Source organism: Patagioenas fasciata, chromosome 21 (genome assembly GCF_037038585.1).
Source record: "Patagioenas fasciata isolate bPatFas1 chromosome 21, bPatFas1.hap1, whole genome shotgun sequence".
NCBI classification, from domain to species: domain Eukaryota; kingdom Metazoa; phylum Chordata; class Aves; order Columbiformes; family Columbidae; genus Patagioenas; species Patagioenas fasciata.
Window position 1 is genome coordinate 7,733,872 of NC_092540.1, and position 24,088 is coordinate 7,757,959.

At 48.5% G+C, this 24,088-nt stretch overlaps 2 protein-coding genes across 8 annotated transcripts in view; one reads left to right on the forward strand and one right to left on the reverse strand.

Annotated features, from left to right (window-relative positions):
- LOC139829552 (dynein axonemal heavy chain 9-like) overlaps positions 1 to 24,088 on the forward strand; it is a 212,303-nt gene that overhangs the window by 90,243 nt on the left and 97,972 nt on the right. The window lies entirely within an intron of this gene.
- The window catches only part of LOC136110857 (dynein axonemal heavy chain 9-like), a 38,783-nt gene continuing 15,919 nt past the window's right edge, over positions 1,225 to 24,088 (reverse strand). For 4 of the 5 annotated variants that reach the window (XM_071817620.1, XM_071817619.1, XM_071817617.1 and 1 more), the window contains 13 exons: positions 23,472 to 23,683; positions 23,045 to 23,278; positions 20,369 to 20,536; positions 18,372 to 18,488; positions 17,497 to 17,647; positions 16,403 to 16,517; positions 14,507 to 14,575; positions 13,433 to 13,559; positions 11,289 to 11,544; positions 9,207 to 9,448; positions 4,093 to 4,231; positions 3,452 to 3,604; positions 1,225 to 2,854 (listed from right to left, as the gene is read on the reverse strand). In XM_071817620.1, the coding sequence (XP_071673721.1) occupies positions 4,109 to 4,231; positions 9,207 to 9,448; positions 11,289 to 11,544; positions 13,433 to 13,559; positions 14,507 to 14,575; positions 16,403 to 16,517; positions 17,497 to 17,647; positions 18,372 to 18,488; positions 20,369 to 20,536; positions 23,045 to 23,278; positions 23,472 to 23,683 (1,814 nt within the window). In that variant the 3' untranslated portion in view covers positions 1,225 to 2,854; positions 3,452 to 3,604; positions 4,093 to 4,108. The remainder of the gene's footprint in view (positions 2,855 to 3,451; positions 3,605 to 4,092; positions 4,232 to 9,206; positions 9,449 to 11,288; positions 11,545 to 13,432; positions 13,560 to 14,506; positions 14,576 to 16,402; positions 16,518 to 17,496; positions 17,648 to 18,371; positions 18,489 to 20,368; positions 20,537 to 23,044; positions 23,279 to 23,471; positions 23,684 to 24,088) is intronic. The other variant, XM_065854549.2, reaches the window with a different exon arrangement.

The following is a 24,088-nucleotide window of genomic DNA, read 5'->3' on the forward strand; positions in this document are numbered from 1 at the left end:
TTTCCCCTTTGCTGTGAAGCTCAGCTGCTCCATGAGTTATTGTGTTCTCCTGTGAGCGTGGGGTTTGTCCTCTGCTGTGGAGCACGAGAGCGAAGCCCCCGGAGCCCCGGCTGGTGCAGACCCCGCAGCGAGGGTGACAGACCCGGAGCCAGGAGCAGTTTCCCCAGGGTGAGGAGCAAGTGGAGCTGCTCACACCAAGGTCACAGGCAGGGTTGGTGCACGTCACCGGTTCTAAGGCTGTCACCAGAACCTGACAACCTGACAACAGTGTGCTGGCTCCCCGGGCAGTTGAAGTACAACCAGAACGCAAGAGGCAGCTTAAATTCGGGGTCGTCTTTTTGCCAGGAGCAACAAATGCCGTGATGGAGACAACGGGGAAAAGGTGGAAACTCTCAGACCGCGGTGCAGTCTGAGAGGAAAAGAGATGAACGAGACACTGAGGAGCGGGAAGAGTTGACGTATTTATCATAGAAACATTAAAGGTTATAGAGAGATGGAATGTTACACGAGATCAAATATTTAAATACATTCGCTCCAGACACAAAATAGTGTTAAAAAGTTCATCTATTTATTATAGATACATTAAATATTATACAAAGCTCAAACATGATCTAAAGATCAAACATTAAAATCTACTAACTCCAGACAACGTTTGCATATTTATTATATAAGTATTATATAAGTATTATATAAGTATAAAGTATATAAGTATATAAGTATTATGTAAGTATTAAATATTAACTAAAGATTAAATAGAATACAAAATCAAACATTAAAATATATTAACTCCAGACACAAATTAGTGGTCAAAAGTTAATCTATTTATTATAGAAACATTCAATATTATATGAAGATTAAATATCATATAAAGATCAAATATTATCTAGAGATCAAACACTAAAATCTACTAACTCCAGACGAGAATTGGTGGAATAAAGTTCAAGTATTTATTATATAAATATTAAATAAAGATTATGTGTTATATAAAGCTTAAATATTAATCCTAGTAACTCCAGATCAAAAAATACTGGAAAAATGTTTACGTATTTTTATAGAAACATTAAATAATATATAGAGATTAAATACAAGGATCAAATATTAAACTATATTAACTCCAGACAAAAATTAGTTGAAAAAAGTTACGTATTTATTATAGAAATGTTACATATCTATAAAAACTAAATACTACATAAGGATCAAATATTAAAATATTTTAACGCCAGACAAGAATTGGTGGGGGAAAAAAGTTCACAGATTTCTTATGTAAATAAAGATTATGTATTAAATAAAGATTATGTATGATATAAAAGCTCAAATCTTAATATATATTAACTCAAGAGAAGAATTAGTGGAAAAAAAGTTACGTATTTATTATAGAGATGTTACATCCATGTAAAGATTGAATATGACATAGGGATCAAATATTAGAATATTTTAATGCCAGACAAGAATTGGTGGAAAAAAGTTCAAGTATTTATTCTATAAATATTAAATAAAGATGATGTGTTCTATAAAGCTCAGTTATTAGTATCTATTAACTCCAGAAAAAAAGGGTGGAAAAAAGTTTCTCTATTTATTTTATATGCATCTCTAGATATGTGATATAAAGCTCAAACACTATCTACAGAAGAAACATTAAAATACATTAACTCCAGACAAAAATGGGTTGAAAAACGTTGATATACTTATCATATCAATATTAAATATTATACAAGGATCAAATATTGTATAAAGATTTAATAATAAAATATATCAACTCCAGAAAATAATTATTGGGGAAGGTCTATGTACATAGTAAATAAATATTAAATATTAGTACATTAAATAAACATATTAAATAAATATTAAACATTAGTACATTAAATAAACATATCACATAAATATTAAATATCAGTATGTTAAATAAAAGATATTAAATAAAGCTCAAATACGAGATACAGCTAAACCATTTCAATATATTAACTCCAAGGAGAAATTAGTGGAAAAAAGTTTACGTACTTATTCTGTGAATACTGAATATTATACAAAGCTAAAATATTCTATAAAGCTAAGCTATTTAAATATAGGAACTCCAAGCAGACATCAGTAGAAAAAAGATGATATAACATTGAAGGTTTCTGTAGAAGTATGGAAAGATTAAATATGATCAACACATCAAGTATTAAAATACATTAACTGCAGACAAAAACTGGAAAAAAGTTAATATACTCGTTATAGAAATATTAAATATGATACAAAGCTCAAACATTATATACAGGTCACATATTAAAATATATGAACTCCAGACTAAAACTGGGGGGAAAAAAGTTTACATACTTATGATATAAACAGTAAATCCTATCCAGAGCTCAGCCATTACAACCCATGAAGTGCGGGCTCCTCCTGTGCTGCAGCTTTTCTTCTCAGGATGCAGTCGAAGTTGCCCTGGGTGCTCATGGCGTAGAACACGTTCGCCTTGGGTGGGATCGCCAGCTCCGCAAGAGAGGGAGCAGAGCGAGCGTTCATGGGCGCCCCACTCAGCGTTGGGGGTTTATTCTCACCGGCAGCTGGGACAACGTGGCGATGGCGTTTCTGACGTCGCTTCGCATGTTACTCTGGCCGGCAAAATGCAGCAGAGCTCTTCCAGCAGCAGCAGCAGCAGAGTTCTGCTTCCCCACCTTTGTCCTCGGAGATGATCTGGACCAGCTCGTAATCCTCAGCCGAGCCAGACTGCAGGTTGTGCTTCTCCATGGCTCGCTGGGTGACAGCAGGAGCCTTCTCTTGGTTACTCAGCTGCAAAGAGGGAGTTGCAAGGAGTCGCTTGGTAACCAAGTCGCAGATTCTGCCAGACGCTAAAACACGCTCTTTGCGACACCTGGGGGTGGAGTTAGTTCAAGACAACAGACACCGCTCTAGAAATGCAGCAGGAAATCACAGCCTCTGCTCTCCTGAGCAACCGCTCGGAGAGGTGAGACCTTGTTCTCAGCAGCCATCGAATCCGCAGCAAGAGCTGCCCCAGCTGCTGTTTGCAGACATCCATTAATCCACAGTCTCCCCTGCTAAACACTTTCTGCGATGTCCTGCAAAGATTCTGGGCCTTGGAGCTGGGTTTGCTGGGGAAGGGGCACCTTGTGTCACAGCTCACACACCCCAGTGCTGAGCTGGACACACAACAGCCGGCGCTGGCAGAAGAGCAGGGGCAGCAAAGCCGGCACTTGCTCAGAGTGCTTCCCTTGGCATTGTTGATCAAATACAAGCTTCAATTTCAAGGCCAGAAACCTTGAGAGATGCTCTTTGCAAACCTCTCATTCATCCCCTGCTCCACATGTTTTGATTTGTAACATCGGTCACGTTCCCTGTCAAGGAGGTCTGATCGGGGAATAGGTGTTTCCGAAACTAAAAGCACCATTCAAGTCACCTGGGGTGAAAACACCACCCACAGTAACAGCACTTTGCTGTTCCCACCGCTCACCAGGATGCTCCTGTAGATGTTGCCGCTTCTGTCCTCTTCTACGCTGGTGCGGATGACGCAGCTCTCTCCGCTCTGCTGGTTGTAGACTGGCAGGACTGGCGGCACTTCTTTTGATGGAACGGGAGTCACGGGGCCGGGGCACTTCTTGGAGCACTTGTCATCAGATGGCAGCAAGGGGGGAGACGAGATCAAACACATTCATTACCATTGAATTTCAAAGATCCAAAAGCTAAAGATGACACTCTTCAGCACAACAGCCTTAACAAGGGCTTCGGCAACCCAGTTAAGGCAGCTTAGGTCAAGAGAGCAGAGTCTGCAGGACAAAGCTCCCTGGGAACGGAACCCAGCCCAGCCCAGGCTTGGTCTGGGCAGTTCCTGGCAGGTCAAACCACAGGGCTGGTGAGCTCTGACCTCACCTGCTTCTCACTTGCTCAGCTGCTCTGCCTGCCCCAGAATTAGGCTGGGCTGATGTACATGAGCCCTCCCCCCAAAATCGCCTTTCCCAGAGCTCAGGTCCCTCCATTCCACTGCCAGCAACGCTCCAGTCAAGATCCACAGGCTTGGGCAAGCGCCTGGGGCCGCCGGCAGCGTCAGCAGCCTCGCACAGGCTGTTTGTGCTGAACACAGGGCCCGGGCCCTACCTTGTGCTGAGGCTCCTCAGCAGTGTCGGTGGGAGGGACGATGGTGACGGTGCTGTCCCCAGAGCTCCCACCTGGAGCAGGTTTGGGCTGCGCGTTGACGGGGGTGCTGTGGGCGCTCACCCCCAAGCCCAGGAACGGCCTAGGGGAGAAAAGAAAGCACAACAGAGCTGGGCTGAGCACAGCTGTCACTTGCTTCAACAATCTGACCTGCTGTTGTGTTTTCCTATCTCGAGTGGCCTATTGTTTGTGTGTGTATAGCAAATTAGACTCTATCACAGTATCACAGTATCACAGTATGTTTGGGATTGGAAGGGACCTCAAAAGATCATCCAGTCCAATCCCCCTGCTGGAGCAGGAACGCCTAGGTGAGGTCGCACAGGAAGGTGTCCAGGCGGGCTTTGAATGTCTCCAGGGAAGGAGACTCCACAACCTCCCTGGGTAGCCTGTTCCAGTGCTCTGTTACCCTTACTGAGAAGAAGTTCTTTCTCAAATTTAAGTGGAACCTCTTGTGTTCCAGCTTGATCCCATTGCCCCTTGTCCTATCATTGTTTGCCACTGAGAAGAGCCTGACTCCATCCTCGTGGCACTCACCCTTTATATATTTATAAACATTAATAAGGTCACCCCTCAGTCTCCTCTTCTCCAAACTAAAGAGCCCCAGCTCCCTCAGCCTTTCTTCATAAGGGAGATGCTCCACTCCCTTAATCATCTTTGTTGCCCTACGCTGGACCCTCTCCAGCAGTTCCCTGTCCTTCTTGAACTGAGGGGCCCAGAACTGAACACAATATTCCAGATGGGGTCTCACCAGGGCGGAGTAGAGGGGAAGGAGGACCTCTCTCGATCTACTGACCACCCCCCTTGTAATACACCCAAGGATGCCATTGGCCTTCCTGGCCGCAAGGGCACAGTGCTGGCTCATGGTCATCCTGTTGTCCACCAGGACCCCCAGGTCCCTTTCCCCTACACTGCTCTCTAATAGGTCATGCCCCAACCTATACTGGAACTTGGGATTGTTCCTGCCCAGATGCAGGACTCTACACTTTCCCTTGTTAAATTCCATCAGATTATCCCCCGCCCAACTCTCCAGCCTGTCCAGGTCCCGCTGGATGGCGGCACAGCCTTCTGGCGTGTCAGCCACTCCTCCCAGCTTAGTGTCATCAGCAAACTTGCCGATAGTACACTCAATTCCCTCGTCTAAATCATTAATGAATATATTGAATAATATTGGCCCCAGTACTGACCCCTGAGGCACTCCGCTAGATACTGGCCTCCAACTGGACTCCGCACCATTGACCACCACTCTCTGGCTTCTCTCTTTAAGCCAGTTTGCAACCCACCTCACTACTCTATTGTCGAGACCACACCTCCTCAATTTAGCTGTGAGGATGCTGTGAGGGACTGTGTCAAAGGCTTTACTGAAGTCAAGGTAGACCACATCCACCGCTCTGCCATCATCCATCCACCTTGGTACATTCTCATAAAAGGCTATGAGGTTGGTCAAGCATGACTTACCCTTGGTAAAGCCATGCTGACTGCCCCTAATGACCCTCTTATCCCTGATGTGCCTTGAGATGGCAACAAGGATAAGCTGTTCCATTACTTTCCCAGGGACAGAGGTGAGGCTGACCGGTCTATAATTACCCGGGTCCTCCTTCTTGCCCTTTTTAAAGACTGGAGTGACATTTGCTTTCCTCCAATCCTCGGGCACCTCTCCCGTTTCCCAAGACTTGGCAAAAATGATGGATAGCGGTCTAGCAATGACTTCAGCCAGCTCCCTCAGCACCCGCGGATGCATCCCATCTGGACCCATGGATTTATGGACGTCCAGACTACTTTATTGTTCCCTAACCCAGTCCTCATCGACTAAAGCAAGCTCCTCCATTAACCTGGCTTCATCCGGGGTCTCAGGGGTACAGGGTTCCCCAGGACAGCCTCCAGCGGAGTAGACAGAGACAAAGGCGGCATTCAGCAATTCTGCCTTCTCTGTGTCTTCTGCCACCAGGGCACCCACCTCATTCATCAGTGGGCCTACATTGCCTCTGGTATTAGTTTTATCTGCTATGTATTTGAAAAAGTTCTTCTTGCTGTCCTTGACCCCTCTCGCCAGCTGTAATTCTAAGGAGGCCTTGGCTACCCTAGCTGCCTTCCTGCATCCTCTAACAGCAGCCTTATATTCCTCCCAAGTGGCCAGTCCCTGCTTCCATGACCTGTAAACTCGCCTCTTCTGCTTGAGCATACCCAACAGACCCCTATTGAACCACGCAGGCCTTCTGGCTCCCTTCCTCGACTTCCTACGTGTGGGGATGCTCTGATCCTGAGCATGGAAGAAGCAATCTCTGAATGCAATCCAGCTCTCTTGGGCCCCTTTTCCTTCAAGCAGTCTTGCCCATGGGATTTCCCCCAGCAATTGCTTGAAAAGGCCGAAATTAGCCCTGCCAAAGTCCAGGGTTGCAATTCTACTTGCTATTCTGTTCCTGCCACACGAGATGCTGAACTCCACCATCTCGTGGTCACTGCAACCCAGGCAGCCCTCAACCTTTACTGCTTCGACCAGACCCTCTTTGTTAGTGAGGATGAGATCCAGCAGTGCACCTCTCCTGGTGGGCTCCTCCACCATCTGCATGAGGAAGTTATCATCAATGCACTGGAGGAACCTCCTGGACTGTGGCTGGCTGGCTGAATGGTCCTTCCAGCAAACATCAGGGAAGTTAAAATCACCCACAACAACCAGGGCCTGTGACTGTGAGGCCACTCTCAGCTGCGCATAGAAGGCCTCATCAACTTCCTCAGTCTGATCTGGTGGCCTGTAATAGACACCTACAACAGTATCACCCCTACCAGCCTGTCCCTTGATCCTGACCCATACACTCTCAACTCGTTCCTCATCTGCTCCTGGGCAGAATTTAGTACATTGCAGTTGCTCTCTCACATAGAGAGCAGCTCCACCACCACGCCTGGCTGGCCTGTCTTTCCTGAAAAGGGCGTAGCCATCCGTGACCACATTCCAGTCATGTGAACTGTCCCACCACGTTTCTGTAATTGCCACCAGATCATAATCTCCCGACCGAACATAGGATTCTAACTCCTCCTGCTTATTCCCCATGCTGCGCGCATTGGTGCACAGGCATTTCAGGGAGCGAGCAGAGCACACCAATTTCTCCCTAGGGGCACAGGAGGCCACCCGGTCCTCATCTGTTTTAGAATGCTGCCCCTCTGGGGCAAGCCCAACTACAACCCCATCCCCCTTCGAGGCTAGTTTAAAGCTCTCCAAATGAGCCCAGCTAATTCCTGCCCCAGCATCCTTTTGCCTCTGCGAGATAAGCCTTTCCCGCATAACACTGTCCGGACTGGAGTCTTATAAAACCAGCCATTATCAAAAAAACCAAAGCCCTGCCTGTAGCACCAGTCTTGGAGCCAACCATTTAGAGATTGAATTTTCCCATTCCACCCCACATCGTCACTTGAAGAGGGAAGGAGTGAAGAGAAGATCACTTGAGCCCCTGAATATTTCACCATCCTTCCCAAGACCTTGAAGTCATTCTTCATTCCCCTCAGACTACGGGAAGCAACTTCCTCCCCATCTGTCTGGAAGACCAGCAGTGGGTAGTAGTCTGTCGGTTGCACCAGTCTGGGGAGCTCTCTAGCAATATCCTTGATCCGGGCTCCAGGTAGACTACAGACTTCCCTAAGATGAGGGTCAACCCTGCATATTGGGCCCTCTGTTCCTTTCAGAAGGGAATTTCCTATTACAATCACCTTTCTATCTTTCTTATCAGAGGTAGTCTGCAGTTGTGTAGTCAACCGCCTCTTCCTATGTGATCTTGTAGGCAGGCTTGGCACCACCTCCTCACCTACCTCTTCTTCAAGATCCAGGGCCTCAAACCTATTACGGAGAGGCACCTGGGGAGGCAAATCAGGCAGGGAGGGGGGCTGCCTGTGATGCCGAACTGGAATAAGCTTCCAACCCTCATCTTTTTTTAGGTCATTTACCTCTGCCCGACAGCGACAAGGGTGGGGCTGTCTCAGGACCTCCACCTCTGTCCGGGAGGGCAGGAGGTCCATCTCCTTTTCGGGGGTACCTCCCTGGGGCCTTTCCGACCGGCACGTAAGGGTGTTACTCCACCAGTCGATCTCCCTTTCGCACTCCCTGATGGACCTTCATGCTGCTTTGCAGTTGGTCCTGCCCTGTGAGCCACCAGAGCAGCGGTGCCAGCCCTTCTGCCTTGGCCACAGCCCCATGTTCTCTCCGGTCAATTTAGGAAGTGTTCCCATCTTTTGGGTGCAGCTGGAGGTGGTTGAGCCTGTCACAGCTGTAGCAGCAGGACAACGTGGGCATAGTAAAATCCTCGCCGTGGGTTCAGAGGGTACAGAAGTGGGTCAGAAGCCCAAGGCTGAGTGCAGACAGTGAAGTAAGGTGAGCAACAAGGGCTCAGTGTCCCAGAGAGGGTCAGCCCAGTCTCTCCAGAGTCCAAGGCCAGATGGTGACCCTCAGGAGTGGGCTGGACCTAAAATCCATCTGCCTTCCAGCCAAGGTGCTGTCCCTGACACGCTAAAACCTCTGGGCAGGTGAGGCGCAGAGATTTGGGCTTTCTCCTGCTCTGCAAAGAGGACTCTCAGCTCTGGCAAAGCCACTGGAAAAAACCCAGGGTTCAGACAGCAGCTTTTTTCTTGTTACTCAGCTTCTCCCTGGACTGACAGCGTCACCTCCTGCTCCCACAGAGGAACAACAAGCCTAAAGCAGAAAGGTCAGCCACAGCCAGCTGCCTCTCCATTTTAAGGTGAATATTTCGGAGGAGTTTTTCCTCTGAGCAGGATCCCAAAGCCTGATGCACGACTCCCCTCTAGTGGCTTCACAAGAACCAGGACTGGGAGCCAGACTGGGCTGCATCGGCTCCCACTCCTGCTCCAAACTCGGTGCCTGGTCAGCAGCCCCGCACACTCAGCTGTACCAGCTCACCCATCAAAGTATTCCTTAATCAACAACAGGTAAGTTTTTCAAATGAGTTAAGGGAGTTAATTTTAAGGTGAAGCAGCTCTGGACATTTTCACCAGAGCGGAGAGACACCCAGAGCCTATGAAGAGTCAACAAACCCCTGGAGAAGGTCCCCCCTCACCTTCACCAGCAGATGAATCCTCTGCCCTGACTCTCGGACAAGGCTGTAACGCCGTTCCAGGCGGTCCTGACAGTCCTCCAGGCTCAGCAGCGATTCTCTTTTACAATCTCTTCTCACAAATACGGGCGACGCCCACGATCCCACGATGGTCTGGATCTCCTCAACATTGTTTTTGGCTTTCTGTATCCTCTGCTCGAGGTCATGGACATCATCCATCACCATGGAGATGTGATCCCAGACACCTGGTAAAAAATGAGATGATTGACTACTTTTTTTCAGAGCTGCATGGCCAAGCTCTTGTGCACTCTCCATAAGACTTTTCCCCCACGGTTTCATGTATTTCTCACCCATCATTAACACAAGAGACTTACCACCTCAACCAAAAGAGTCACTTCTAGCTCCCTCCTACCCCAACAATCCATGGTACAGCTGCAGCCTCTGTTTTCTGCCAGGAGCACCAGCACCGTGGGGACGTCTGACACTTCCCCCTTTCCCGTACCCAGATTTAATCTGCTACCAGAGAGAGAACAAGGACAACAGGCTGAGTGTTCCTGCCACTGTCACTAGAGCAGGGACCCACAGCCCCACAAACACAGGCTGTGACAGCCCAAGGTACCAGCGAGGGCTGCATTTAGATTCAGGGAACTTCATCTGCAGGAAAGTCCCTTCATCTTTGTTGTGCAATGGAGAAAGAGTTTTTCAGCATGAGGAATTCTGCTTTGCAAGTTCCCAAGGGAGGACACTTGTTCCTGTTCATACCACAAGCCTGATGACAGAAATATATATTCCAACAGCGAGCAGTTTGCTTTCACCAAGAGGAAACAAATTGTCTTCCTCCATTCTGCTTTGCAGTTAAAACTGATCAAGCAAGAACACTGGTTAAATCATCCCAAAGTCACGGTGCACAAACCTCACCACTAACCACAGTATTTCATCTGGCTGGAAAGGATAACGAGGTGGCCCTGGCCCCCACCGGGAGAAGTCTGTCCCAAGCCAGATGGCTGGGCCAAGGGGTCCCAGTCCCTGCACAACTCAGGGAGAAAGCAGTGCCTTGGGGACACAGGGACATGACCACACAGTGGGTCACTTGGGCTGGCACGGGCAGGGAGCAGACTCTTCAACCCCAGCCTTGCCAGCTCTCACAAACCCCAATCTTGCCGTTTCCTCAGCATCACTGCTTACAGGGCAGCCTCTCTTCCCCAAAAGCCCAGAGGGAAGCTGAAGGGATCAGGATCCTGTCCCCAGCCCAAGCAGATCAAGGTAAGATGGGAAGGAGCAGGCAGGCTGGGGGCTGCCCTTTGTCTCCCCAGTGCTGGCTCTGCTGGAGAGTCCCCTGCCCTGCTGTGAACTGTCACTGGGAACCAGGTGATGGAGGCTGGGGACATGGGAGGAATCTGATGAGACCCAAGTGAGCAGGTTAACCATGAGCAATGTGCCCTGTGGCCAAGAAGGTTGATGGTACCTGGGCTGCGTGAGTAGGAGTGTGGCCAGCAGGTCGAGGGAGGTGAATCCTCCCCCTCTGCTCTGCACTCGTGAGGCCCCATCTGAGTGGTGTGTCCAGTTCTGGGCACCCCAGTTTAAGAAGGACAAGGAATTACTGGGGAGAGCCCAGCGGTGGCTACCAAGATGCTGAGGGGTCTAGAGCATTTTTCTTCTGAGGAAAGGCTGAGAGAGCTGGGGCTGTTGAGCTGGAGAAGAGAAGCTGAGAGGGATCTGATCAATGGGATCAATATCTCAGGGTGGGTGTCAGAGGATGGACCAGACTCTGTTCAGTGGTGCCCAGCACCAGGGTGAGGGACAACGGGCACAGACTGAAACACAGGAGGCTCCATCTGAACATGAGCAGAAACTTGTTTGCTGGGAGGTGCCAGAGCCTGGCCCAGGCTGCCCAGAGCGGGTGTGGAGTCTCCTTCTCTGAGACATTGAAACCCGCCTGGACCCACCTGTGTGATCTGCTCTGGGACCCTGCGTGAGCAGGGGGGTTGGACTGGGAGATCTCCAGAGGTCTCTTCAGCCCTCACCAGTCTGGGATTCTGTGAAATCCTGTACGGCCTCTTTTGCCCTAACACAGAGCTAGCTCACCCTCCATCTTCCAGTTGAGTGTTTCTTCTGCCTTCTTCAGCTTCAAGTTAATATCCCACAGCTGCTCCTGTATGAGAGGGTATTCGACCTCCAGGACTGTCTTCAGGACCTTGTTGTATCTGTTCACCATCAGCTCCAAGTTGGCCGCCAGCTGCCGGTATGACTCCTTGGAGGAATAGATTTCTGCTGCCGTGGGTGGGATGGCTCCCAGCCGGCTGCCAGACAGGTAGCTCAGCTCCCTCAGCACCGACACCAGCTGCAGAAACAAGGCAGAGAGCTGAATGTGAGACAATCCTCCCCATTCACCTGGTAGACACCCTCCCGTCAATTCTGGGGATCTTAGGGGGTTCCTGCTGTTTTATTCACAAAGCAGTACGCTCTGAGAAGGGCCTGGACACCTCCTAGTCCAGACCATCTCCCTCCCATTGATCTTTGCCTCTGATTTGCTTCCCAATCAAAGACATATAGCTCTGTTAACTACCCAGCCAGCAAACCCTGTGCAGCCTCTAAAAGCCATGATGATCTCTGGTCTTCTCAGCTACCCTCATCAATACAGTCTTTCAGCAATACTGTGCCTGCAGGAGGAGGCACAACCAAAAGCATCTTTGAGTTGTGATGGAACGGGATTGAGTGGGTTATTAAACTATAAACCCAAGTAGAAGTGAGTCCCTGCAACAAACGGAGCAGCAAGGTCTTCCAACGCAATATATCACTTCTAAGACAAAAAAAAAAAATCTTTGCTCAGTTTAGTGGCTTGTGAGAGGGAAAATGCTCCTGAAACTGCACATTTTGGCTGGGTGACAGAAATTCAGTATATTGTATGGGCAATGGCAGGGGTGAGGAGTATCTACAATACTAAAGTGACTATGTCCACAATGACAAGAAGAGGAAAGAAAGACGGAGCGCAGAAGGGTGAAGGGAGCAGTTTGAGGAGGTGGATGGAAGAGGATGGGATGGGAGGAAGGGAAAAGCAGGGGATTGAGGGAGCAGGAGGCCAAGTGAGATAGAACCAAACTCCCCTCCCTTTTATGCACTGGAATGTCTGAGACATCCCCACCATGGTGTCAAGGATGTCTTACCCTCTTTCCCTCTCCTCCATGGAAGGTGAGCTCTGGAAGATTCTTTAATGTTGAAGGGTTGCAAATACATCCTCCCTTTAGGCAAAATGAGGTGCTCCTATCTGCTCTGAAGGGCATGAAGGGGCTGCTAAGCAGGCACCTGAGGACATGAGGCAGTCCTCAGTATGGAAAGCTGAGAGCAGCGCAGAAGCACTCAGAGACTGGAGCTGAGAACATGCTCAGCACGTCACAGGCTCCAAACCCTGGCACCAGGGTGAAGGGTGGAAAACATCCCCTGGGGCCATTTGCTTCCCACCTTAGCAAGGAGATTCCAAGGAGCTGGACAAATCCTTTGTCTGAGAGCCAAGCTGGAATGAGCTCTGGAACCTCAACACTTTTCTCTAACAGCAGCAAGTCCCAGGGAAAGGGGGAAGTGTTTGATGTTTTCCCAGGCCCCTGAGATTCAGCACCTCCGCAGCAAATGGCATTTCACATTTGAGAGGCCCCAGCTCTCATCAGGCCCCAGAACCTTTGAATCCACCTCTGCACTCTGCTGGCTTGGACCCTGCCTCTGCTTTGGGCAGGGGGATGGTCAGGCCTCCCTGTGCTGGAGAGGGCAGCCCTAGGGAACAGAGACCTACTGGAAGCCTCCTGCACCACAATTAAGGAAATCCAACAGCCACAACACTGAAGTAACAAAACAAACCTTTCCTGGGATTTTTATACCCTTTCAGGAAGCTCAGATTTCAGGTAAACATAACACGAACCCACGTCTGTAGGATGATGCTCCTACGCTCCCCACACCAGCGTCAAACCAACCTGCTCTGGAGATGTTGACACCAGTTAACATCTGGCTACTCACAGACTTTCTGGCTTTAATTACAATCTGCGCTGCTTAAACTGTAATCCTGATATTTTACCAGGAGACAGAGCCCACAAAGGGGATGGTTAATTCATGTCACCCATAACAGATGCTCCAGGGACCTCAGCAGAACAGATCTAGTAGCGATCCCACCAGACTTGCCATGCACGGTGGGGCACAGCTTGGAGACGTGCCCTCCAGCAGACAGGAAAGCTAGTTCTTACCTGGGGATCAAAAGTAACTGTGATCAGTTTGGTTTCTGGATCTCGCCGGATAAGCGGTTGAGTAAGGTTGTACTGTGATTTTTCAGAGACTGTCTGGGACCAGTCTGCATAGAGCTTCTCCTGATACCTGCCGAAAAACAAACAAACAAATTAAAACATCCACCACGTAGCTGCCAAGCCCGCACACCAAGACATAGAACCAAATAAAAGCCAAGTCCACTTCTGAGGGCTGAAGAACATCAAGGAATATTTAAAACCCACCCACACCACCTCCATAAAGATCTTGGCTTCAAAGACAAACACCTGAAAACCAGTGACAGCATCAAGTCAGGAAAACAAAGATCCCCCAAGTACCATTCTTAGCAGAGGATTCAAATTTGGGGACAAACATTCAAAAGCTCAGAGCAATCAGTTCAGTTTTAGCATCAAACATTAAGATATTAAGTGAGGTGCAACGAATCCCACTCCCACTTGTGGAATACACACATTACAGCCACGGTAAGTACACTGTGAATGGGCACAAGTGGATTGAGACTTCTGGTCAGCTCAGGTTTTCTACCACAGCATCTCCTACATCCAAAAGAATCTCGTTCCAACATTTCTGCTGGGCTGCACAGCCCCTGTCCCTCCCATGCAAACTTCTCATTTCAAGATATCACAGAAAGACTGTGGTGTGTAGCAAAGGATTCCTCCTCCTCTCTCATCACAAAATTCCTTCTGGCTTAGAAAGAGACATTCTCAGGCCCTGGGCTTGCAAATGTGCTGAAAGGTGGTTTAGAGAAGGAGAAGGAAATGGCCTCAAGTTGCACCAGGGGAGGTTCAGACTGGATATTAGGAAACATTTCTTCCCCAAAGGGCTGTCGGGCATTGGAACAGGCTGCGAGGGCAGTGGTGGAGTCATCATCCCTGGAGGGGTGGACAGACGTGGAGACGAGGTTCTCAGGGACACGGGGCAGTGCCAGGGTTGTGTTAATGGATGGACATGAGGGTCTCTTCCAACCAAAACAATTCTATGATTCTATAAGGTTTGGCTTTTTTTCATATAGTTACAGTCATGCCTGAGCCACCACTTACCTGTCGAGCAGCTGGATCATTTCTTCATACTTCTCTACCACCCTTCTTCCTTCAGCAGAGTCCAAGCAGCTGGTGGCACAACAGACAAGCTCAGCGTTACATTTAGCCCTGTGAGGCTGCAGTCTCTATTTACCCCTTCCCAAAACCACCCACCACCTTGCAGGCAGAGCCTGGCTGGGGATCTTACATTCCAACCCCACCATATCGCCCAAAACCATTTCACTGCACAAAAGCTCTCCAAGCCCCAGTGCGCCCTTTTGCGGGTGTTTGCATGGCAACTGGCAAATGAGAACCACGTCCTGGGGGAAGAACAAGGGCCCAGAGCTGCTGGAGGAACACTGGTCTCCGTAACATACTCAATGCTCCGGTGTTTGCACAGAGCAGGGCAACCTCTGCTCACCAGCCACCACTTTCTGAGGTCAAAGAGGCACAGAAAGAAGCAGAGTGTGGCTCCCGGCAGATGAAGCTCTTGGCGGTGCCCAATTCATGCCCCTCAAACCGAAGAGCAAAGGTGTCCCAGAGTGCGGGAGGCAGAGCCCTGGCCACGCTGCCAGGGCTGTACAGCCCAGGGAACAGCAGGCCAGAGGAATTCTTATCATGCTGTCTTTTCCCCACTGTTTCATCTACAATATCCAAGTTTTCCTCAAGATGGTTGTTGATTTTGGAGGACATATTGACAAAACTTGAATTAACTTAACCAAAAGCTGGAAAAAAGGAGCGCCTGAGCAGTCACCGCTGGGCAAGTGCTGAGAAACCTGCTGGAAGTAAACAAGTCCTCTGAGCAAATCCAAGTAAATCCCAGCAAAACCACTTTTGTTTCTCCTTTTTAATCCTTTTTCCCTTTCAACAGCATCATGTCACCACCGTTGCAGAGCATGTTATTAACTACTCTAAACAGAGGACAGAAAATCAGTGTGAAATGCAGATCTGGGTCCTTCATGGTGGACAAAAATTTGCCATTTAGGTTCAAATCAGACATGATAACTTGGGCTCTGTGCTGGGAACAGCCCAAGAGTTTGTTTCATTGCACCAATGTCTTTGCTGCTGCAGAATAACTGTGCACTTAAAGACACTTAATGGCAAGATACAGTGAGAGAAGGTTACAAACATGGTACAGTGACGGTCAAGTTATTTTGGTCAAGTACATTAAAAAAGTGGATCCATTTACACAGAATCCTGACCAGCACACGTGAAGCCATTCCTGTGAGCTACCAGGTGCAGTCCCTAGAACACCCTCAGTTGTCATAAGTCCAACACTGCCTTGCTTACAGAGCTCTTAAATGTTGTCTCATGTGGTGCCAGCTGTGAGTATGAGGCCATACTTCCCTGACACCATCCGTTATAACAAGCATTTGGGTGATAAATATACCAGCATTGGTTTCTTTCCTTGATCTTGGGAGATGGCTCCTTTGTTTAACGCTGAGAAAGTTTTCTTCTGCCCAACAAAATGCTCGTCTGCTCCCCAACATGCAAACCCAGCTCCATCGATCCATCTCAGCTGAGTCCAGCCCAGCACTTCTCTGCTATTCACAGTTTGGATGATGCCAGAACCAGGACTTGCAGCTGAGGAGGTCCTGGAGAACATGCTGAGTGGGATTGCAGCAGGAAAGGTTCTGATACCTCTTTCAATTGCAACCCGGGAACTATGTCTGAAAGCTGAATAGCCCACTGTGCCTCTTAATCGCTTCAAAACAAATCCAGTTAATGAGTTTCTTAAAAAAAATAATGATCACAAGGAAGCTGAAAAGCACCAGTGCAACCACTTCACACCTCTTTGACTAAGAATTATTTCAGCTATAACCATGGGATAATGTTCACCACAGAAAGAAAATCAGATTGATTACAGAGAAGATAGCAAGGTGGTCATAAAGCAACTTAGCTGGAACAGACACGCACAGATGTGGGATGTGCCTGAAGTGATCAAACGGCACCTGGATTCGCGCTCGCAGCTCCTGCGCCCAGCGCAGCGCTCCAGCCACCGGCGGCATGTTCTTGTGCACAGGGGGGGATCCTGGGGAGGGCACATTGGAACAGCGTTTGACTGAACGCTGCACTTGTAACCCCAAAGATGCAACAACAGAACCTCATTTGCAGAAAACTGCTCTGATTTCCCAGCTTCCTTCCTTAAATCCAACATCTGCCACACTGATGTAGGTCTGTGACCAAGGCAAGTGCCTCTGGATCTTGAATAAGGAGCTGAGATCGAACGAGAAGCCCAGACTATGTCCAAACCTGAGCTGATGTGAGGTGTCCCTTGCCTGGGACACATTCCCCGCCCCTCACAAACACTGACATAGGGATTTCTGACCAGGAGTTACTTCTGTCCGTCTTATCTAACAGCCACAGAACAATAACCACAAATTCACAGCAAATGATTCTCTCCATGATTCTCTCCAGTCCAGGACTTGTCTCGTTCCAGTATGATCTTTCTGAGGCAAGTAAATAGGTTATTGTTCAAAATGACACACTTGAATCCTCATAATCTGATAGAAATCCACCCATTCCCCCCTGTGCCAACAGTCACGGGGAATAATAAACTTGGAAAAGGCTGATTAAACCCTTGGTTACAAAGTCCCACTCGCATACTTTGCATTTTAAGCATTGTAAGGGAAACAAAATAAATTCGTTCTGAGGAGCACATGAGTGGGTTTGCAGGTCCCATGGGGTGTTGGAGGCAGCACACAAATGTGGAGAGAAACCTCCTGTCACAGCCTCGCTGGGAGAAAAGCTCAGCATGTGTCTCCATTCCCAGTCACATATCATGCATACACATTTGAAAAAGGGTATTTTTACTCCTAACCAATTATTTGCTTTAATACTAAGAACAGAGCTTTCCCAGGCATTTCCATTGCCACTAGGAGCTACAGAGGCTGAAAACATCTGCAATTTGTAAAGTTTTGGGTTCCTTAGAAAAATAAATCATTTCCCCCCCAAATTAATCTCAATCAAACTCCCTGCAAAACCCATTTTACTCAGCACGTTCTACCTACCGAGCTTCAGCTCTGCCTGGATGTGCCGGGAGTAGATCAGCCTGGCGTGGTCCAGGGCCCTGCTGAACATGCTGATGAGGACGGAGTATTTGCCAGCAGCATCTGCAGCGACTACCGGTCGCTCCAAAAGGCTCCCGAACATGTCCAGCAGCTGTTGGGGTGAACACGCAGGAAAAGAAGAGGGGAAAAATTTACAACCCCGACTCCTGCAGAGAGATCAGCTGGGACCTTCCTCCCCAGCCCAGGTGCTTCAATACTGTCCGCACCGATGGGCACTTTGGAAAAAGGAAATTTGCTCCCTTTGTTACGGGGCCTCTCAGACTTTCTCTGGGGTTGGACCACATTCCAACTGTTGTTCTTCAAATGCTTCAAGATTTTCTATTTTTTTCAAAAAACTTACAAAGATAAACACTGTCACTTGCTAAAGTCTTTTCTACAAATGCTTATATTGATTTTTTTAAAAAAATACCATTTATTATTTCTGCAAGATAGATTAATTGATAAATAAACCAGCTTTGTTTCTAGAAAACCTGTTTCCAAAACTGAAACAGATCCATGTATTAATAATATTAACAAATTGATACTAACAATATCAATTCTCACCAGGAAATCCTAGAAAAAGCATGATTTCCCCCACCTTGCAGAGAGAGACACAAATATATCTCCTGGCATCCAAAAGCTTTGTGAGGGACCCACCAGCCTGAGCATCCCAAACCAAGAGCAGCCCAAAAGCTACAAGTCCCACTGTCCCACCAGCAAACACCAGCCCCATGTGCCTGTGGCTCCAGCACTGCCTGGTCTCCTCAGCGTGATTCTCACCGAGCCGGGTGCCCTGATTTCCCTTTTAGGGAAGAGCAAGGGAGCGATAAACAAACCTTGAAGGCGTGGTCCAAGTTGGAGGCGTCATCAAAAGCCTGGATGAAAATGGTGCCCAGCCGACGGTCCATGTCTTCTACTTTCTGCTGGAAACCAAAGGCATCCTGCTCAAAGTCCTGCACAAAGGCAAAACACAAGCTGTGAGGCTGCAAGATGGCACTAGGAAGGTACCTGTAACTCCTCGATCCAGAGACGCCCTCTCTTATTCACCGTGAACTAAGCCACTCCTCTGGCCAATCTTCAGCCATCGCAACGTGGCAAAGTCCTCACGAAGCTTGAGAACATTTCTGTGCTGTCCCATGGCTGAGATGTTGGCCCTTTCTCTGGGAGGGACCCTTTGGTCCTGAGGCCTTTCCACAGCCCACATGGCACTATCTTCAGCCTACAGGCAAGATGGACTATTTCCACACCCTCTCCCCCACCACTTGGCCTGAAGACCACACCATCATCCAGAAAACCCACGGATGCACCTGCTGAGTCCCAAATCCAACCTACTTTCAAGTCAAAACAAGCCTGTGGTTCCATGGTGAGCTGGTTGTGAGTGAGGCAGTTTCAAAACACTCGCACAGGTTGCCCAGAGAGGCTGTGGAGTCTCCACACTTGGACATAGGTAATCTTGGAGATATTTCACCTGACCAGTCACAGTCCTGCTCTAGCTGAGCCTGCTTTGAGCAGGGAAGGTGGACTGGGTGATCTCCAGAGGTCCTTTTCAAACTCAACAGTACTGGGTTTCTGTAATTTCCATCATCTTCTTGCACTGCTTTTCTTGCTTCAATTGTAATAAATCCTTTGAACTTCAAGAGTAACATCTATATTTGTTTTCCTACACGTAAAAGAGTCCAAATCAAAGACTGAACTTGACAGTCCGTGACAGTCCTTCTGTTCTAGCTTGGACAAAACCACTAAAAATGAGGTCATGTGTCTCTTTTCCAAAGGACAAAGTGCAAGGAAATAGCTTTTACTATTGCTACTGCTGAGCTCCAGCAGATCCAGATGCCATGTTTTAGCTAAAAAAAACGGCTCCAGCAGTGGCAGAGGGTGCAAAACTAGAGCACTGAAAGAACAAACATGACTCAGAGTCACACAAATGGCCATGGGGTCACCAAACCCAAGCCACCTCCTGCAGAGCCACTGTCACCTCTCCTCTGTGCCTGCCCTGCTGAAGGAGGGGTGCTATGGAGCAAGCAGCTTTCCAGCAAGAAACACTGGGGACGTGCCACCCCCTGCAGAGATGTACTGGGAGCTGCAGGAAGCAAAGCACGAGCCACCCATCCCCACACCAGGCAGGTCCCAGAGGGCTGGGAATATTCCTTTAATTAAAGCACTACTGATAATAAAATAGAGCATCCTTGAATTCTGAGAGCCCCAGATGCCATGTGTTCATCTAGGCAGGAGCGAACACATCCCAGAGATGATCTGAGTTGGCCCTCATCAGGCAAACTACCTTGTTTTTCCAAAACTAAGACAGAGTCTTATATTAATTTTTGCTGCAAAAGATGCTTACTTTTTTACATGTATAGCTGCCTGGACCCTATTTAAATTGACTTTTTTATGAACTGTAACTAGGGCTAATTTTTTGAATAGGGTTCATATTTCAAGCATCCTGAAAAATCATGCTATAGCTTGTTTTTGGGGTAGGTCTTATTTTTGGGGAAACATGGTAAATACCAAGAGCAGGAAAGCAAAGAGATGTGGGTGTTGGTATAGCTCTTATACCTCAGCAAGCACCATGTACAGCAAAAGCTTGTGCATAACTCATGGAAATCCCAGTTTCCCAGCTGCACTGATCTAAGGTGCTGATCTAGCAAGATATGTTAGATATAGACGTGCAAGAAGTCCCAAATCTCTGCAGGAAAGGCCAGCGGCTCCCTGTTCCCTCCAGTACCAGATCAGATCATAATGAAAGGAGGAAAGAGCTGGGAAGAAGATAGCAGGAAACTGCTGCTTTGGAAACATGCACATGTTCCTGATGTTCCCGCAAACTGGTCCCACCTACCGTGTTGGTCAGGTCAAGACAGTCATAGGTTCGCTCTGAAAACACCTTGTATGCCTCCTGGAATTCCTCATACATGTCCAGGACCTGCTGGCCCAGGGTCTTCCCTTTAATCCCACTGAATTCAATTTTCTCCAGCTTCATCAAGTCCAAGGAAGTTGCCAGGAGATCCTTCAAAGTCAACGGAGGGAGACACAGGTCATGATGTTGACAAAAGAAGATGACAACAGTTGTCACGACAGAGTTGCACTTGCTGAGGGACCTTCCCAAGCACAGCGCTGGTGCTCAGGCTGGGTGGCAGGGATGGGAAGGGGGGAGCCTGATCTGCCTGTCCTGAGCATCAGTGGCTGCTCATAACACGTCCCTGCCCAGTGAGACCTGCTGCAGCCACTAGAAATACCATGACAACTGTAAAATCGCTTTTAAGTGTATTTAAAGGACAGATCCAAAGCAGGATATGAGACTCTTATATGTCATCCAGCATAGCTAAGAATCCCAATTTTATAGGTATTAACCAAGGACAGATTTCTAATATTTACAGGTACCCAAACTGTCCAAAGCTCCTGCGCAGTCAAACCTCCACGTGTCCAAGTGGGTGTTGCAGCACCTGCCCCGCTGGCCCTCTCTGCTGAGGTGGCACACGGGTCCTTCCCTTCCCTTCCCATCCTCTGCAGCCTGGCAGTGTCACCTCTTGGGAAAATGTCCCGCTCCCCCAGTGGTGGTGGCAGCACTGGGCAGCTCTGCTGCCATCCCACCTCATCTGTCTCCCTAGGTAGGGCCAAGTAAGGGCTGGTTGAACATCCATTGTCTCAGAGGACCAGGAGAAATGTGCACAGGAATGTACTGGTGGCCACTCTCTGCTTGCACTTGTCCTGGGGCCACCCGAGCAGGGCAGCAGGTTTTACCACAGACACGTAATATGAAACAGTGCAACGAACCAAAGGAAAGGGATCCTTCCCTCTTCACGTGCTCATGGGCTACCCATGCACCAGTGTAACTGCAGCTTTTATGAAAATTCGAAAACAAATGCACATATGCATTCATATTCACTTCGACACACCAGCACATCCGCTTGAACAAATACCTAGTAAGGCAAAAAAATGATGTGGAAATACCAGTTGTCCCTTGCTTTGTCTTGCAAGGTTGCTTGAAATGAAGTGATGAGGGGAAATTGAGACGGAGAGAGATGCAGCAGTTTTCCTCATTAACAGGCTGGTGTGCACTATGCTTTTAATTATTGTTTTACAGCTCACTCCGCAGGCTCTCCCTCTGACTCCAGATACTGCAGCTTCTACTGTCCCTGGAGTGTGGGACAGCCACGGAAGGAGGAAACAGACACTGGTCAAAACGCACAGTGCCCCAGCTCAAAACCTCCCCACTGGCTTTTGTCTGCAGCCCATATCCACAGTGTGCCCATGGCATCCATGGAATCCCAGCAGTCAGTGCCCCAGAGCCTTTACAGGGTCCCAGTAAACCTGTCACCAACACTGTCCTCATGATAACCTGCAGTTATTCCTGTGTCTATTTATATTCCTCTCTACACTGACCAGCATAATTTGGTTTATTTCACATCAAACCCTACTGGAAACCATCATTATGAATACTTTTAAAATAGGCACCAGTCATGACAGTTTTCAACATAGTTAATTAAGGAACACATAAAAGTATATGGCACATTTAAAGCAGTAAAACTGCAAACACCAGCAACCTGTACACTGGCCATCCAACCCTACACACTGAGAACGCAGCAACAATCAACAAAGAAATTCATTTGGGATGTGTGTGGAGAGCAGATGAATGTGTGTGGTTAGCCACGTGAGAGATAACAGGTACATGCAAGGTCTGTACAAGAGGTACATACAGTATCTGTATAAGAGGTATATACAGTGTCTGTATAACAGGTACATATGGTGTCTGTATGTCTGTGGTCTCCAGACACAGCCATGTGGTAAGGAGAGCATAGGGAGCTCCCACATTCACACTCAGACCTGCTCTCTGCAGAACATCTCCTGTGGCTCAAGGAGCCCTTGGCCACACTGGGAGCTCAGGGATGACACCCCAATGTCCCTGCCTCAGGTGACAGATCTGGCAAACAGGGACACCCCTGAGCCACAGCACCCCAGTTTGATGGACTATGAGGATGCGAAGGGACAACCTGGTGAGGAACGTGTCCCTGCTCCTCCCCAGGCCCACGTGGCACAGCCAAGGGGATCCTGCCATCTGGCCTCTCCAAGACAGGCAGGACCCAGCTCTAGGGTGTCATAGAATCATAGAACCATTTCAGTTGGAAGAGACCCTTAAGATCATTGAGTCCAACCATAACCTAAATCTGTCTCTGATGGCACCAGGAGACCTGGGAGATTACATTGCTTTATTTACAGCTGTGCAAACCACACCTCCAGTAATCCTCCTTTTCTTGCCCCAACAGGAGCAAGGAGTCCAACGGGACTCCTGAGAGCAAAAAACACACCTATCAACCTGACCAGCTTACATATGCACTGAGCAGGACATAGTAAAACACAGTCTTAGACTCGCTGTAACAGGAGACCTAACAGCAAAAGAGTGGCCCCATTCCCTGGTATCAGGTGAAGCTATAGAAAGGAAAGATGCCAGCAAGTGATCTCCTGGCTACAGAGTTCTCCTGACGGTTTGCAATGTTTTTCAAGACCAGAGTCTCACCTCCACCATCTCCAGTCTCTTCAGGAAGGTGTCCAGCCTCGCAAACACCATCGTGGAGCTGACGTCCCACTCCCTCACTTCTTGGCCTGGTTCATAATACATGTGCAGTTTTTCCCTTCTCTCCTCAAATGCCTCTTTGAACATGTTCAGGATACCGAGCACCATTCGCACCTTGCCCAGGCTCTCCTCCATGTCCCCTTTCAGAAGGTCTTCTGGAGACAGGTACACCAGGGCCTGGAAGAGCAAAATCACACCTGAGAGGTCACTTCTGCCATCATGGAAAACAAGGACTTCTTGTGTTGAACACATTTGAACCTGTTTATTAAGTTAAATGTTGCCTAAAGAATCACTTTTCCAGGGAAGGACAATAGGAAGAAGGGGAGAGGGGACACAGGGGACTGCAAACACAGGCATCACAGCCACAGACCTGCTCAATGAGAAGGTTGCAGATCTCCTGGAGCAGCACCACTATCCGCACGGGCATGTTGTAGTGCTTGGAGGTGACCCAGATCAAACACACCACGTGGAGCAGGGGGAGCAGGAAAGGCTTCACCTCGCTGAACTCAACCCTCTCTACGTCTTCCAAGCGGCGCTTGAGGGGTGTCAGGTGCAGGTGAACGTCCTGAGCTTCAGTCAAAGCTGTGTTGAGAGACGTGAGAAGCGGTAAGAACCACCCAGCTGCGGTGTGCTGGGTTCCCAGCTAGGTGCTGGCCCCACCACATGGAAAAGTGCCTGGGAAAAGAAACTGTCCTGACAAGCACTGAGCACCCTCAGCCACCTGTGTGCTGCAGGTCACTCACTCGTGAACATCACTCACCTGCGGCAGTAACCAGAACAGAAATAAGCTGATGTGATGGCAGGGGACAGGGAGCTGGGACAGGGCTTCGTGGAGAGCCTGAGTCCACAACTGCTAAAAAGTCACACGGAATTTGCCCAACAGCACCAAAAATACAGTGCTGCCATGGCTGTGAGCCATGGCCTTGCTGTACAGCACGACAGGCTGTACAGCCTTGGCCTGAGCCCTTTTTAGCTCAGTTTTGGCTC